Source organism: Rattus rattus, chromosome 11 (assembly GCF_011064425.1).
Source record: "Rattus rattus isolate New Zealand chromosome 11, Rrattus_CSIRO_v1, whole genome shotgun sequence".
Lineage (NCBI taxonomy): Eukaryota > Metazoa > Chordata > Mammalia > Rodentia > Muridae > Rattus > Rattus rattus.
The window spans coordinates 10,313,978-10,331,478 of record NC_046164.1 but is presented as its reverse complement, the minus strand read 5'-3'; the positions used below and the strand labels follow the sequence as shown (position 1 = coordinate 10,331,478).

Here is a 17,501-nt window from a genome sequence, read left to right as displayed (position 1 = left end):
AGCCTTTATTACCGTTCCATCTTGCTTGATGTTATCTGGTAGGCGTGAAGCCGATTGAGATCAGTGTTCAGTGAGAGCAAAGCCGGTCGCTTACTGAGCAGCTGAGAGTGGAGAGGAACCTGTTTTTCCTCTCAAGATTATTATTGTATATGCTAGCTGCTTTCTTCTCCCCAGACCGTCCCGGCAGACCCCAGGCTATTACTCTAAGCTCTCCAGCCGCCTTTAAAAAATATAGCCTTCACCGCTTATAAGTCGCTGACTTCGACAGCCGTAGAGGCTGTAATTTCTAGTCTGAAAGGGAGTCCATGTGGCATTTATTAAAATGAGTTAGCGAAGATCTTTCATCTTTTTGACAGACTAATCAAAGATTAAATGCTCAGTTATTCTCCTCACAGAATTAGCGGCCTCCTTTGTCCTGAATGTATGCTTCCTCTCAGCTGGGGAGAAGGACCCAAGACAAATGTGTTAAAAAGAGCCTTATCTCTGCCCTGCGGAGGATGTGAGGGTGAATGATTTCAGTCACCTAACAGCAGCCGCCTCCCTCCCTCAGCCAAAAACATCCCAGCTGACTTTCTTTCCTGCAGCCATAAATAGGGATCACTGATGTCTAAACAGTAAAATTAGCAAAACAGAAGTCGGCCAGGCCAGCGGAGCACTGTGACTGGGAGGTGTTATTCTGAGTTCTCGACGTGAAGACTCCAATCAGTCTTTAAACATCTCATTTTTAAAAGTCATCTGTGTTTCCATTTGGGGTCTTTTTGAAATAGAGAGGACAATTAGATAGGGGACTCCCATATCACAACAACGACAACAACAACTTATGTAGACCCAAAATAGCAGCGGGGTGGTTTTAAAAGTTCTCTAAAACCGTTGACACGAACACAGATTTCTTTCATTACATCTTATTTGGAGGGCGGGGGAGGCGGCTTACACAAGTCACATGTGCGTGGAGGTCGGATGACTACTTTCCGAAGTTAGCGTTCTCCGACCGCATAAGCCCTGGGGTTTGAACTCGGGTTGTCAGGCAAGTGTCTTCTTCCCAAGCCATCTCACCGGCCCCAAATCAGTAATTTTTAATGGAACTTAAAAGTATATTTACTAACCAATTAGGGGCTAGAGGGATGGCTCAGCTGTTATGAGCACTGGCTGCTCTTCCTGAAGACTGGAGTTCAAGTCCCAGTGTCCACATAAAGGTTGTCAACCATCCGATCCCCAGGGCACCTGACAGCCCCTCTTCTGAGCCCTGTAGGTACTGCATCTGTACGGTACACATACGCACAGGCAGGGCACCTAAAATCATTATTTTCTAAGTTGTAAGGTCAGAAAGTAGCTTGACAATCAGCTCTTTTAACAGACAGTTTGACTAATGACAGATTAAACTCTTACACAGCCAGATCTTCATTCGTTCCTTCTTTCTAAAATTCTAACTAGGATCTATCTCGAAGGGAGACCTTGTCTCCTCTGAGCTGGTTAGTCTAGAGTTGGTGGATAGGAAGGACAACGCCTAGTGTTTGGAATGTAACTGTCAAGCCTGGGTCAAGTTATTATAATCTAATATAGGTTTCTGTTCATGATAAAGCGACTTCTCACCCATATTCCAAATAGGAAGCACCTGTTTGCAGGAGGTGAACACATCCACGTCTCTAGGCAAGGCGTGGATAGTGCCTAAAGCGGTCCATGGTCCCTGTGTTGGGTAGGGAGGAAGACACTGTCAGTAGGTCAGTGTGAGGAACCATGCTGGGTTTGTGTATGTCAAAGTTATAGCACAATAGGCCCACCAAGTTAAAAGCCCTTAAGAGTTCCCAGGAAAAAGGCTTTTCACTAGTTGACTTCAGAAGAGATCAACTGTGCTGTGTCTGTTTGATTCTTCTGCCATGATATCAAACAGTGTTAAATGGCAAGTGTTCCCAAGGGGCGCTGTGCTAAGCCCATCGTCCATCCTGATCTAAGGCTGCTCTATCAGTCCTGTCTAATTAGTCCTCTCCTATCTCCTTCCTCCTGTTCCCATCCTAACAACGAATGCAGTGCCATGCTTTTGTAACTAATAGACTTCTAGGACAATGGTCCTTGTAACTAACAGGCTTCTGGTATACCTCCGGAGATATTGGTTGTAGGACTGTTGTCAACTTGGTTATTCTCTGATCAGTCATAGCCCTTAGCTGGGACATGTGCCAGATATGAATCAAGTTTTATTCCCATGGCTGGTCAGAGGTACTCAGAGTTACAAATGAACTCTGGATAATACAGCTCAACACAGTGAAACCTAGCAACTTGGGAAACACAAACATGTGGACGGATGGCTTCTCTCCACTAATGGCTGGAGAGATGAGGGTCTGGAGTCAAGGTTAAACCCTTAGTAAATAATCTCCAGTTTAATTGCTATGCAAATAGGGTAATTTCATCTTTCCTGATGAAGTATAGTATTAGAATAGTCACAGGAAGTTGGTACTACATTCCCTTATATGTGGATATAGTTAAAGTTAATTGCCAATTATCTTTCTTCATTTACAGACTAACTTTACGCACTCGTGCATATGTACACACGTGTGTGCACGCACACACACACACACAGAGAACTATCTTGCATAAGCAATAAAAAAAGGTGACTTTTAGGTTAATAACTTGAGGGCAGATTGTCCTCAAGGCCTTTATTGGAAGTGGCTATGCTGATATGCCAGGGCTACTGGATCTCCACGGGAAGCTTGTAGTTTTCTGAAGAGAAACAGAGGAGGAGTGAATAGATGGGAGGGAGGGAGGTCTGGGGGTGACTGGGAAGAGAAGGGGGGACTGCAGGTGGGATATAAAGATTAGATAGATAGACAGACAAACAGACAGATGATAGACAGATAGATGATAGATGATAGATAGATAGATAGATAGATAGATAGATAGATAGATAGATAGATAGATAGATAGACAGGTGATAGACATATGATAGACAAACAGAAGTGGGATTTGAAATCTAAACCCCCATTCTACCATTATATTTTCAATTCACTTTTTAAAAGTGTCCTTTATATAGCAAGTGATTGATATCATTTGAAGGAATTAATTTTCAGTGAACGTGGTTTTTCCAGATGTGATAACCTTGCCCTCTTTCCCACGTCTTCTGGCCTTTCTGTTCAAACACTGCCGAAGGTGACTGGCCAGCATGTGCCGGCATGTTCTCTGTCCCTGTCTTCTTGGTTTGTGCTGTCTCCGCAGTTGTTGCCCCACCCAGTCTGAGCTTCACTGACCTTGCTTTTGAAAGCTCTGAGGAAGTCCTGTTAGCGACACTACTGTCCCTGCGTCACTGCAGGGGAAATGTGCAGGGCTGCTTCAGGGCCCCTCTGAGTCCCCAAAAGTTCAGAATCATAAAGCATCTGAAGAATCTAAGCATCGAATGAAAAGGTCCTTTGAAAAACTGTCTGTCTGTCTGTCCAGAACTAGAGGCAAGCAAGGAGTGCTGAGAGGGAGCGAAATAGTCTTCCCCAGGGAAGAGCACAGTTGGTTATCCGACCTCAGAGAGTCAGTCCTGAAAACATATTGACAAGTAGCATTACGCAGACAGAGCAAGTTGTATTTATGTGTTTGCGGGTGTGCATATATGTAAACATAAACACATACACATGCACATACATATACACATACATATGCATACATATATGTATCTAATAATTATTGAAAAAAGAAGCCACACGTGAGTTTGCAAGCCAGCAGGTAGGTGTATATGGAAGGGTTTGGAAGAAGGAAAGGGAAGGAGAAAATGGCATTCTATAATCTCAAAAATAATGAAGAAAAGTTGTTTGTGGTAAGATTTAAGATGCACTGTGAGAGCCAGCTATAGTGGCTCATGTCAGTAATCCCAGCATTCAGAAAGCTAATGGAGGAGAATCCTGGGTTTGAGCCTGGACTATATCCTGAATTCCAGGCCAGCCTGGACTGCATAGCCTGGGCTACATCCTGAGTTCAAGGCCAGTCTGGACTGCATAGCCTGGACTACATTCTGAGCTCCAGGCCAGCCTGGTCTTCATAGCCTGGGCTACATCCTGATTTCCAGGCCAGCCTGGACTGTCTAGTATCTCAAAAAACAGTTTTAAACGAATCTTACTTTTTTGCTGTGGTTTTAGACTTTGGCCTTTGTCTAAGCCTATGGTTTACATACCTTAATTTTATGATTTGTTTCATCCCTAGCCCTCGTGGTAGCCGTTCTGCGCTTCATCCAGCTGAAACCGAAGGTTTTAAACCCATGGCTGAATATCAGCGGTTTGGTGGCGCTGTGTCTGGCGTCCTTTGGGATGACCTTACTTGGTAATTTCCAGGTACTTCCTCTGGCATTTCAGCCTCCCTCACCCGCTGGTAAGATTATTCATGGCTCGATCGTTGCAGCCTGAGGTATAGCCACCGTATGACCCATACCATCTACATGAACTCCAGATACAAACAGACACTTGGGCCCAGCATCCCGTCCCCAGGGTCTCCACACCCATCCCCATCACACACTCGAGTGCTAACTGCAGGGGCGGATACCAGGATGGCTGGGGAAATGGCTTACACAGCTAGCGTGGGTTCTCCTCCAGGGATTCCTTTAGAGGGCGGCTCACACTTTCCTTCAATGCAACCCTGTATCCCAGGGTGCTTCTCTAGATAACTCAATGCTGACCCGCATATATGATGAAAGCTTGCATTTCACAGGGACCAGTTTATATGAAAGTCAGGATGGAAAGCCAAGAATTTCTCCAGAATCCGTGATTAACACAAAGATCTGTTAACCCTGACTTGCCCTCCTAGAACTCAGAAGCCTCGTGCATGCACCTGGAGGAGTCATTTCCTCTTGTCCTGAGTGGCTTTTTTCAATAGTTGGCTAATTTCCCTGCCTCCCTTCGCTCCACATTCCCTGCACTGTGAGTGAGCAAACGAGATATATTTATCCCATCCTCCTCCCTTGACCTGTTGAGTGAACTCCAAATGGCAGAGGCACTCAAGACCCTCGGCATTCTACTGCACACTTCTCTTTGTCCTTTCCAAAACATGCTAGTGGGTTTCTCTGCAGCTCTCTCTCTCACTCTCACCCTTAGTCCAGCTGATTCATTGAACCAGGATCATTTACTCCTTAACGCTTCACCTCGGCACCCAGAAAAATCAATAATTTTTGCATAATGTGTTGTTGAACATTCCTATTCCGTATCAAGCTGGATAACCAGAACGCTGCACTCTTAAGAGTGCATGGCCTAGGACGATAAACTGTCAAGAGCATCTCCGTTAAGATGGCTGCCGAGATCTTGGCGGCCTTCCGTCTTGCCTGAGCGTGCTGACGTTGGGGGCGTGGCTTAAAGTTAATACCCACCCCCAGGGCTTCGAGCTTTGATGAGTACTGAAGTGCATATGTCATTCTGAAGTCCTAGAAGAATCCCGGAAATGGGTTGTCTTGGAGAAAGGCAGAGTTTAAATCTATGAATGATGGCACCCAATGTGAACACCCTTGCTAGTTATCTGCTGGAGTATTGAGGGAACAGATGATCAATCCTCTAGCGCATGGGATGAGAAATGTTCCCATCGCTGCCTTACAACGTTGAGAAAGTTTGAACCATGTGACCGTGTTACCTATTTCTAAAATCAGGTGACATGTGAGTAATGAATGGAGTGGGTTACGTTCAATATGAGAAACTGATTTCCTAGAAGTGAAATATAGCTTGAGAAGTCATTATTTTAAGTACATTTTGAAAATATACCTTTTGAATTATAATGGAGGGGGCAGTGGCTTCCTAGCAAAGTGTAGGGGAGGGGATCTATAACCAAAAACAATAGGAAAATCTTAAGAAAAAAGTAGTATTAATTTGGTGCAACACTGTCAAACAGTAAGATTGCTGGGGGCAGTATAAAGTTTTAAAATAATATTTCACCATGGTTTAAAAGTGGTCTCTTGAGCAGATTTCATTTTCCTGTATGTGTAGCTAAAATGCAGATAATTTTATAAGGAGTTTTTAGTGATGGCCCCTTCTGTGCAACAGCTGCGTAATAATTTGGAGAGTTTTTACATCTCTAACATCCAACTGAGGTGGCCCAGAGGAGACTCAGTGTTGGGACTCTGCAGAAGCCTTGGGTATGGGTCTTCAGACACAGTTGTTCTGTAATGGCCTGTGGGTCTGGCTAACACTCAGAATTTACAGTTTTTATGACTCTAGGAAAACAACACCCAGAGAACTCCTATTAAGTAGGCTGTGCTAAAGACGAGCCAGTTGTCCCAAGGGTATCGCTGTGTGCCAATCAAGTCTCCCCGTGCCAGAACTGACGATTCTCAGTAAGCACACATCCACATCCCAGCCCTCATTCTTTTGGCCTGAAAAGCAGAATCTGGGATGTGTGCCTGCAGAAACTTGACATTTCCCTTTTTTATTTATTTATTTTTTTATGTAATTCTCCAGCTTTTTAATTTCCCTTCCTTAAAAGCTTTTTCTGGAAAATAAATTCAGGAAATAGATCCCGGCCTCCTGCAGGGTTTTCTAAACAAATGTTTTTTAAGTTTGCCTCCCTCTCTGATTTTAACCATTGGAGAACCAACACACAGAGGCTGGAGAGAGCAAGAAGCCCAACCTTTCTAATCTCTGTAGCCCCACTCCCAAAGACCTTTCCCCATCTCTGCCCCCATAGCTGCTCTACGTGTCTGGAATGAGCCCCCCTCCCCCCGTGCCGTCTCTGTCTCCTAGCTCACAAACGATGAAGAAATCCACAACGTGGGGACATCCCTGACCTTTGGGTTTGGCACACTGACCTGCTGGATCCAGGCTGCGTTGACACTCAAAGTCAATATCAAAAATGAGGGGCGGAGAGCCGGAATTCCTCGAGTCATCTTGTCAGCCATCATCACTCTCTGCGTGGTCCTGTGTATCCTTTGAGGGTTCTTTGTCAGGGACAGTAGAGCCCAGATAAGCTTTATATGCAGAAGACCACCGCCCTTCCTGGTGTGTAGGAAAGCGGTCAGGTCCAAAAGGGTCAAAACGAAGCTACTATCGGTTTGTGCTCTTTGAAAACAGCTAGCCAGGGGCTGCAGAGATGGCTGGGTGGTCAGGAGCTCTTGCTGCTTTTGCAGGGACTGGGGTTTGATTCCCTCACCTGAATGGTGGCTCACAGCTGTCTGTGATTCCAGATAGAGGACGAGCTGTGCCCTTTTCTGCAGTCCTCAGATACTGGGCACACTATGGGTGCACATACATATATACTGACTCGATCATACACAGAAAAATAAATCTTCAAGTAAACAAACAAAGAATAGTCAGGTCTGGTGAAGCATAGATGTAATCCCAGAACCTGCAAGGTGAAGACTAGAGAATTGGGGGTTTAAGATCAGCCTTGCCTACTTAGTGAGTTCAAGGCCACACTGGACCACGTTAGACCCTGTCTCAAAAATAAAATAAAACAAAACAAAACAAAAAAAAACACCCAAAACCAAACTGCAAGACCAGATTTTTATACCAAAGAGCCAAAGAAAGGCGGGTAACTTAAAGAAAGGCAGGCTCTGCTCTCTGAGGATTATTTCAGCCTATGGGAAAGGTGTCCGGCATTCTATCTCCTGCCACATATTCCACTTATGAAATCCATGGTACAGAAATCCAAAAGAGTGTTGTGATTTTTTTTTTCCATCTTAAAAATATGTATCTGTGACTTTAAGTCTTGCTAGGGTTGGGTTATCGATTATCCTTAAAATGAACTGCAGGGAACAAATGTTTGTATTTCTCAGGACTATGCGTTTTTCTGGAAAACAAGTTCAGGAACTGGATGATGGCCTACAAGTGTGGTTTTCCTGAATAAACATCTGAGGCCTTGGGGTGCTGTGCATTTCTCTTTCTCCCCTCAGACTCTGAACCAAGGGAGAAGGGACCAAGAAGAGGTAGGGGAAGATCAGCCTTTATTCCTAGTGAACAGGGGGGAGATCAACTGCACTCTGTAGCCAGTAAACTGGGGAGGAACGGCTCGGGCTCCACTGTACCCTGTCATCAACAAGCAGAGGAAGGGAAAGACAGAGCCTGCCTTACTCTCTCAAACCCCAGACAAGTCCGAGAGCCGGGTAAGCTAGCACATAGCCCTGACCTGATAGAAGCCACCAATTCCAGTCTGTGTTGGTCACTTTTCGGTTGCTGTGGCAAAATACCCTGACCAAAGGCACCTTAGGAGATGAATGGTTTGTTTAAGCTTACAGATCCACAGGGTCCATCGTGACTGGGGAGCACAATGGTTAGATCAGGAGGCAGTTCACATTTTCACCCATACACAGGAAACAAATGAGGAAGCAGGGCAAAGTTATAGAACTTCAATGCCTGGACTCCGCAACGTACTTCCCCCCAGCAGGGCTCCGTCTTCTAATAGTTCTGTAATTTTTACAAACAGAACCACCAGGTGGGGATGGAGTTTTCAAACACATGAGTCTGTGGTGTGTATTTATCATTCAAACCCCCACCCATCAGTTACACAGAACACAGAACGGATGAAAAGAATTGGCCTTTATTCCTAGTAAATTGGGAAGAATGACTCAGGCCTCATCTATATCCTGTAATAACCAGTATTTATTCAGACAGGTTCTCCTCAGAAGGGGGAGTCACGATTTCTAAGTGGTCACGCACAGCTAACACTTGCACACCTGTCATAGTAATCCCCAGTATTTGCTGAGTGCTCACCCTGTCCAGGCATCCTTCTAAGTGCGTGAAATGTATTGATTCTTTCGATCAGAGGTTGAGATTCACCGGGAGGTTAATTTGTCCAGGATCACACAGATTGTAGCTCCCTGATGTAATATGATCAAAGAAATGGAAGCTGCCATTTCCCCATGAGTTAATCCAGCCCTGGTGACATTTTCTACCCTCAGCCAGAAGAATGTGCAGACTTTCGATGACTTTGGGGCTGACAGCTAATGTTTCTGATTGGGTTGCATCTGAACGCTTGGACGTGCTGCTGCCTAAGTCATGGTTACTATTGCTGTGACCAAAAAGCAAGTCAGGGAAGGAAGGGTTTATTCGCCTTATACCTCCACATTGCTGTTCATCACAGAAGGAAGTCAGGACAGGAACTCACACAGGACAGGAACCTGGAAGCAGGAGCTGATGCAGAGGCCATGGAGGGATGTTACTTACTGGCTTGCTTCCCCTGGCTTGCTCAGTTTGCTTTCTCATAGAGCCCAGGACCACCAGCCCAGGGATGGCACCACCCACCGTTGGCTGGGCCCTCCCCCCCTTGATCACTAATTGAGAAAATGCCTTACAGCTGGGTCTCATGGCGGCACCTCCTCAAGGGAAGCTCCTTCCTCTCTTAAGACTCTAGCTTGTGTCAAGTTGACACAAAACCAGTGAATATAGTTGCTCTGGGAAGTCCCTGAAGATGTTAGGTCTGTGTATTAAAGACAGAGCCCAGGCCTAAGTCCTCAGATATCCAGGGGGCCATATCTGCCTTTCTGAATAAATGTTTCTGGCTCTTAGACTGTTCTTATTTCTCTAAGACATTCTGTGAACTTTCCCTCTGTCCTCAGCTCCCACACTCCCATTTGCATGGTCCTATGTGTACATACATACTGTATGTGTCACACATATATTTCAATATGGGTGCATACACATGTAGGGAAAGGACTGTCATCTGACATTTTATTGGTGTTTTGGGATTTTTTTTCCAGAGGTTTAAAATTTTTATATTTATTTTATCTTTACATGTATGATTGTTTTGCCTGCATGTGTGCCTACATGTATGTATGTATGTATGTATGTATGTATGTATGTATGTGTACCACCTTTGTACCTGGTGCCCTTGGAGGTAGGAAGAGGGAGTCATCCTCTGATACTAGAATTATGGATGGTTTGAGGCACCATCTGGGTATTCCATGGGGGCTGAAAGGATGGCTCAGTGGTTAGAACACAGGTTGCTCTTGCAGAGGGCCTGGGTTCAGTTCCCAGAATGCATAGGGTGGCTCACAACCATTCATAATTTTAGTTCCTGGGGACCTAATGCCTTCTTCTGTACCAGGCATGTACATGATACCCATACATATACATATATATACATAGACACACACATACACACAAACACACGTCAAGGGACAGAGGCCAAGTGTGTGTGGTGTGTGTGTTTTCAGACAGGTTCTCATATAGTCCAGGATGACCTCAAACCTACTGTCTAAGTATGGTGAGCCGAGAACTCTGGGTCCTCCGGTCTCCACCTCCCAAGTGCTGGGGTTCACTAAGGACGTCCCCATTGCTTTTCTTCCGTGCTCACCTGGTTTAATGTGCCTAAAAGGGCAGAGCCGTGGCGGTATGAGCACTGTGGAGTGAACCCACAGTGTGGTGGCAGCTGGGATCGGGAATGCTCAGCAGGGTAGCTGTCCTTTTGCTACTCTCTCATTTAACCAGGCAGGTGTGGAGTTCAGTCGTGGGTGGCCAAGGAGTTTGCCTAAATCCACCAATTCGTGCCTGTGAGAGTGACTTCCGGCCAGTTCCCCACTTGGCCTCCGTTTCTTGACTGTGTAAAACCGTCAGTGATGATCGGATCACTGCGAGTGTTACAGGAGACTGTCTGTGAACACATCTAGAAGCGTGCCCAGCACCGCGTACAGCTCAACATAATTTAACAATACATGCAAACATCACCCTTCAGCCAGCCCTGTCGCATCACCGTTAGCTTGGCCAGGGATGGGGAGACTAGCGTGGTCATGTCTGATTACCTTCCTTGACTCCTGCGCCCCAGATTTCATCCTCATGGCCCAAGATATCCACATGTACGCAGCCAGGGTGCAGTGGGGCCTGGTCATGTGCTTCCTGGCGTACTTCGGCACCCTGGCTGTGGAGTTCCGGCACTACCGCTACGAGATCGTGTGCTCCGAGTACCAAGAGAACTTCCTGAGCTTCTCAGAAAGCCTGTCAGAAGCCTCTGAGTATCAGACCGACCAGGTGTAACCCACCAGCTTGTCCCTGGGCGTGCGGTGGGTGTGGCGACAGGGGAGGGGCCGGGAGGACACACTCACAGGACTTGACACATCACCTCACTTCTCCCACACACGGACACATACTCACGGCCACATCTGACAAAAGAGCTTTTCGGGGCAGGTTATTTCTTTCTTGAACCAGCACACGCCCCCAGGCGTGGAAATACATGCTGTCAACACTGAAAACATGCACGACCGGGCCAGAAGCTTGTGCATGACCACCTCCTCGCCCCCGCCCTCCCAGCAGGCCTTGCGCTCCTCATCCTCTTCGCCTTTCCAACCTGGCCCCTTCCTCCGGCAGAGTAAGGCCCGCAGAATGTAAAGCGAGAGGCAAGCCAGCTCCCTAAGTCGCCCTCGGGTCCGAAGCGCTTGAGATGAGCGTGATGGGAGAGTGGTGGATCTGGTACCAATATTACCGAGTGACAAACTGAGCAGCATCTGCCTGGATGCACACCGCACTAAAGCTGTGACTGCAGCCGGAGAGCTGCGGGCTGAACTTTCCCACCAGGCTGTCCTCGGCACCGTTCAGCGGTTGGCTCTGTGGATCCAGAGAGAGAGGCATTCTACGGAGAGAGCACAGGAAAGAAGCCGGCCACCAACATCTGGACTTGAGTCACTCTGCCTGAGGAAGATCTCCAAACGTGAATGTTTGCAGGGACGGTCTGCGGCGTTTGGCCAGAGTCCGGCTGAGAGGGCGTGGCGTGGCTTATGTTTCCACCCACGCTGTTATCCTGCACCGTTCCACTTTCATAGCTCATGACTCGCTTTTTCGTCTTTATGTGCAACTCTCATGGGTCTGTGTAGGCCTCCTGGTCAAAGGTGTGGACCAAAGGCAAGCATCTTGTTTTGCTTTCGAGTATGAAAGGGTATGCCTGCAAGCTGTTTATATTTGAAGGAAAAAAAGATTCTCGAAGAAGCACAAAAGAAATCTGCGTGGGGTTGGGAGGCATGAAGGTGCCTGTGGGCTCTGAGGAAAGAGAGGAGGTTGTAAATCCAACCTGGGGGAGACTTTCACATCCATGTATTGGCCAAACTTTACACTTTGAAGACTGGGGCCTTTTCAAATTTGGAAATTATAGAAGCAAATTAAAAACACTGCCCTCCCCCAAACTGCATCGGCACAGAGCTGCAATATTGCTAGAGTTCAGAAGTGAGCTAATAAGTGCAGGAGTTCAAGGCCATCCTAGATCCCTGTGGCAACAACAGTGTGCCAAGTGCACAAGCACCCCTCCCCCAACCAAGGGCACTATTTAAAAAAAAAGATCTCCAAATTTATAGGGGCCTCGGATACCCCAGAATGTAATGTCAAAAACGCTGTTTTGCAAATTCAACCCAAAGTGTAGCTTCCCAAGGAGGGGGTCAAAGGTGGTTCTATCTAATTCTCTGCCCCCAGCACAGTCCCTAGCACATAGTAAATACTCAGTAAGTGTCCACTGACCCGTCTACTGTTGTTTATGAGTGCAGGTAGGGAGTGCAAAAGAGATTCAGAGACAAATGACAGAGTGGACGCAGAGGGACAGAAGTCTCGGAGTGAAGACAGGGAGAAATTGTCACCACTGGGCAGGGAAAGGAGCCAAGCCCCCGGTGGTGTGAGAAGAGCCTCGAGTAGTTATTCTCTTATTAAAAAGGCGTCTTACTGTAAATAGTCCAGGGTGGCGTCTGCTAGTTTTGAAACTGCTCTGGGGTTCCTTTCTTTTCTTTCCTCCTCTTCATTTTTATATTTTAAAGGTTTTTATCAAAGGACAAACGGTTTTACTTTACACACTTCCAAGTCAAAGAGCTCTGGGTGACGCACTTCTCTGCTCTCTTAAGAGTGTATGTAACAGCACATCGTAACAGAATCAAGCCAAGACTGACATTACTCACGGGGCTCTGGCCACTAATAAAGGTGTTTTATGCAAAAGTGACTTCCTTGTTTCTTACACTAACGGTTCTTCGTGGGGGTGCACAGACACGTCCACGTTTGCTGTTTGCTTGCAGAACCCGTTCTTTATGTTTGCCTTATTGTGAAGGATACAACTCAGGATCAGTCAATCAGAAGAGGTGTGTGGGTAAAGGGGAGGGGCTCCCCTGCCCTCAGAGCATCCCACTCTCCTAGAAGCTACCCCCAGCTCCCCATCACAGCTGCCACCCCTCCCGGAAGTGGGGGGAGCTTGGAGGTCTAAGCACTTGGTGACCAGCCTCATCCTAAAGTTACCTCAGGAGCATGAACTCTGGTATGACCAGAAGATGGTCGTTCTGATATTCATATGACCAGAAGATAGTCATTATGAATAAAACATTGCTATTATGGACTTAGGAATTCCACACCAGGAATAGACACAAAAGCCAAACATCTTATTTGAGAAAATGTTTTCGTACAATAAGGTTTTAGCATATTCTTTCTCCCCACCAATTCCTCCCAGCTCTCTCTCCCACCTCTGTGTCCAATTTCTCGCTCAATAAGAAGCTAAAACCGAAGCAAACTGAAAAGACCGATAAGACACTACAAAGAATCCACAAAAGGACACGGTACTTGTGTGTGTGTGTTGATGGGCTCTGCCCAGCTGTGTTGTAGATTTACCCAGTGACACTCCATTTGAGGGAGCTGGTTTTGCTCCCCAGCAAGCACCAATTATGAATATCTTCTTGGTTAGGGGTGGGAAGGACTGTGTGCCTGCTTTCCCATCTCAGTGCTGGGATGTTGTCTGGTTTGAACCTACGCAGGTCCTGTGTGTGCTGTCACCGGCTCTCTGAGCTCCTGTGTCCATCAGCTCTACGATGTCTACAAAGGTTTCTTTGGAATCATCGCCTCTGGCTCTCACGCTCTCTGCCTCCTCTTCTGCAGAGGGGTCTTGCGGGAGGGGGTCTCAATAAAGGCCTCCCAGTAAGTTCACAGTGAGTTCCAAGGTGACCGTGACTACATGGTGGCTCAGTCGGTACCTACTGATAACCTGAACAACCTGAGTTCAACTCCCAGGACCCACGTGGTAAGGGAGCTTTCTGACCTCCACATGTATGCCATGACACATGCACGAGATAAAAGAAAAAATGAATAAAGTATGTGTAATTGGCTAAGATTATACGCACAGGGGCTGGAGAGGTGGCTCAGTGGGTAAGAGCACTGCATGCCCTTTCAGAGGACATTCCTAAGTGCACACTGGGGCACAGGCCTGTGCTGGGGAGGAGCGTCACTGCTTGGCCACTTGATGACTGTCCTAGTTATGGTGACGCTGGACACGGTCATAAGGTGCAGCAGCAGACAACCAGTGCTTGGCTCCCAGACTCTGTGCTCACTGCTGGGACGTGTCTTCTCTGCTCCGTGGTCTCCGCACGCTGACTTGAAAGGCTGAGGCTGGAAGCAGAGGCTGGCTGGCTGGAGCCTGGGTTGCTCTGCAGGCCTGTGACTCTGGGTTCCCACACAGCATGGTAGCTGGCTTCCCTGGAGCAAATGTGCAAATTCCAGCCCTTGACAACAGAGCCCCCGAGGCCACACAGACTAACAGTGGCAGGGGAATCGGCTCATGGTTAGAGTTCTGGGAGAAGGCTTTTCCTGACTTATAGGTGCTAACTACCCTGTCACTGTGTCCTCACAAGGTAGACAGGGAGGCGAGGAAGAGATGAGACAGCCGTGGGACTAAGAACATGGTGAAACCAAGCACTCTCCTGTCTCCCCCTAATAATGCCACCAACCCTACCCATTTATTCAGACAGAATCTAACCGTGCAGCCCTGCTGGCCTGGAACTCGAGTTCAGATGTTCCCAGCTCAGCCTCCAGAGTGCAGAGAGGCGCTAGTACAATTCATTTCGTCTAAAGACTTCCTACATGCCTACCCCAAAACGTGGCCGTACTAGGTTGGGACTTGAACATACAAATTTCAAGGAGCAGTTCTGGTGGGCCACCACAGCAGCCAGTCTGACGATCCTGTAACGCTGTGAAGGCTTTACTGTCCCTAAGTTGGAACTCTGCCAGTTCCAGGTGGCTACCCAGGACAGTTGCTGAAACAGTTAGACAAATGTATTATTAAGCACAGTCGAATGGAATGATGGGTAACAGCTGGGCAAACAACAGACTTGGCCGAAAGGCGTGTTAGGAAAGATCAGAAAAATATGGCCTTTGGTGAATTGGGGCTTTGAGAAGTCCTGGTGTTTTCTTGGTGGACAAGGGATATATATATATATCCCTTCCCCCCACCTCTCCCACACACACTGAAAGTCTAATACCTAGTAAGACAGACTGCAATCTTAGAGAGAGAGAGAGAGATTAAAATGAAGGTAGACCTCACATGCAGTACTGTCAGGTCAGGGTTCACACATACTCTCTTCCTCGTCTGCTTGGCCTGCTTCCTTCTGAGGCATGATCTCAAACGTTGAAACTTCGGGGTTCTCTAATTCTTCCCCTAATCAAAACTCCAGGATTTAACAGCATTTCTTCGTCAATCAGCTCTGACCTCAGTCTGCTGCTCCGAGGTCAGGCCAGAGGCTCAGGCTCTGGGCTCGTCTCCCTGTCTACGTCGGCTTTCTGCTTTACACATTGAGTCGCTGTCTCCATAGCGACAGCTATCCAGTTACTCCAGGCAAAATCGTAGGAGTTTCCCTTTCAAGCCCTGTCAATCAATGTGGTTAGAGACCTCCGAAACATCCGTGACTGTTTCCCATGTTACCACACCCAAACCAGCCACTCTTAGCCCTCACTACAACAGTCCAATACAGGACCCAGGAGATGCAGCAATTGGCAGAGCTGCAAAATTGAAAACGTTCCCCAGACGTACCTACAGAAGGTTCTGGAATGGAATTACGCGATGAAATGTGGTGGGCTTACAAAGAAAAACGATCTGGCTGCAAGGTCACTAAAACGCAAGTGTCTGGAGAAGTTGCAACCAGTGGGGCTTGTACTCCACTGCCTGGCGGGCTTCACGGGTGAGCCACGGTAATAACCATGGCGGTTCCTGACCTCACCACGGTGGGCTTCCTGGGCTGGTTCCGCTAATTATCCCTCCTCTAAGCCGTCCTTCCATTGGGTTATGTAAAAAGCCTTATTCCTTCTTTCAAAATACCTCAGGGGACCTTAAGAGGCAGAGCAGCAGCGAACACTTGCTGCCCTCACACCTACATCCGGTCGCTCGCCACTCGCCACCACTCCGTTAACTCCAGTGTTAGGAGCTCCGTCTTCTGGCCCCTACCCATACACACATGATGCACACGCACACAAGCCAATACTAACCCTCAAGCCCCGCCCTCCCATGCCTTACTCTGTGCTATCTCGGTTTAGTTTCCTAACATCTGTAAAGCATGTGCACTTCTGACCGTGGGGCCATGTGTTCCTCATGTCAAGCTCAGGACTCACCTTGACAGAATAAATCTGAGTGGAACTCGAGGGCAGCTTTACCCATTCTATTAGCAAGAACTCTGGGTTTTTGTTTTGAGAGTCCACGTACATAGCCTTGGTTACTAGCCTGGAACTCCCTATGTACACTAGGCTGGCCTCTGTAACTGTAAGCCGCCAGGGCAGACTCTGCAAATTACTGCCGAATGTTACTGAAGACAGTAAAATGTTGACATCAAGGCACACATGTTGTGCTATGATACATTTTATATTTAATATTTTTTTTGGTAGGAGTTAAAGAATATCTGAAAACAAGCCCCTTTAAACAGTGCTGCTAGAACGTGTCTAACCAAAAGGCAAGTGTTTTTTAAAATGTGTTAGACACAAAAGGGGAAAAGGGATTAGAGGGTGGGCTGTGGTTGACATTATCGTCACAAGTCTGCCCAACTCCTCTGCTCCTGCAATGGCTTTCAGAGAGAAATGAACTCTTCAGTCATCTCTGCTCTCCCCCCAGGCTCCTGTCGGATGGGGGGCCTTTGAGACATCTGTGGGGAAACAGCACCACCTGCTGGGCAGAGCCTGTCCTGAACCCACACTGGCATTAAGGCCAAAGAACCCTGCAAACATCAGTGACTCTCAGCCACCAAGGCCAGCCTAAACAGCAAACCTCCCTGCTCCAGAATTACTGACTAGAGAATCAGATTGAGATTTCTCTCCCTAAAACAGTAACGTGGACGTCAGTGCTATTGAGGGAGAACAACCGAACATATGTGGCTGGGCACAGGCATAAAGAGCTTCCTGTTCCAGAGAGAGCAGGAAAAGACCAAATGCTATTATACACGTGAGTGTTCTGACTGCATGTGTGTCTGTGGACCGCATGCGTGCCTGGTGCAGGGAAAGGCATCAGATGTCCTGGGATTGGAGTTAGATGGTTGTGAGCCACCATGCTGGGAATCAGACCCTGGTCCTTTGCGAGGGCAGACAGTGCTCTTGACCACGAGCCTTCCCCAGCCTCTTAAAGACGGTTTGAGGTTTTGTTGGGTTAGGGTCAGGGTCAGGGTTAGGGTTAGGGTCAGGGTCAGGGTCAGGGTTAGGGTCAGGGTTGGCTGGTTTCTGTTTGAGACTCCGTAGCCGTGGATGTCCTGCAGGCTGGCCTTTGCTAAAGTTGAAGGCTCTCTTCCAGGCCTGGGGAAGTTCTGAGGCCACAGGGATGGGCCACCACACCAGGCTGCCTCTCGATTCCCTTCCTAACTGCTG

At 47.4% G+C, this 17,501-nt stretch overlaps 1 protein-coding gene across 2 annotated transcripts in view; it reads left to right on the top strand.

Moving 5' to 3' along the window:
- Tmem150c (transmembrane protein 150C) overlaps window positions 1-12,846 on the top strand; it is a 73,197-nt gene extending 60,351 nt beyond the window's left edge. For both annotated transcript variants that reach the window (XM_032916217.1, XM_032916216.1), the window contains exons 6-8: window positions 4,174-4,301; window positions 6,687-6,864; window positions 10,702-12,846. In XM_032916217.1, coding sequence (XP_032772108.1) covers window positions 4,174-4,301; window positions 6,687-6,864; window positions 10,702-10,910 — 515 coding nt within the window. In that variant the 3' untranslated portion in view covers window positions 10,911-12,846. The remainder of the gene's footprint in view (window positions 1-4,173; window positions 4,302-6,686; window positions 6,865-10,701) is intronic.
- The last annotated feature ends 4,655 nt before the right edge of the window (window positions 12,847-17,501 follow it).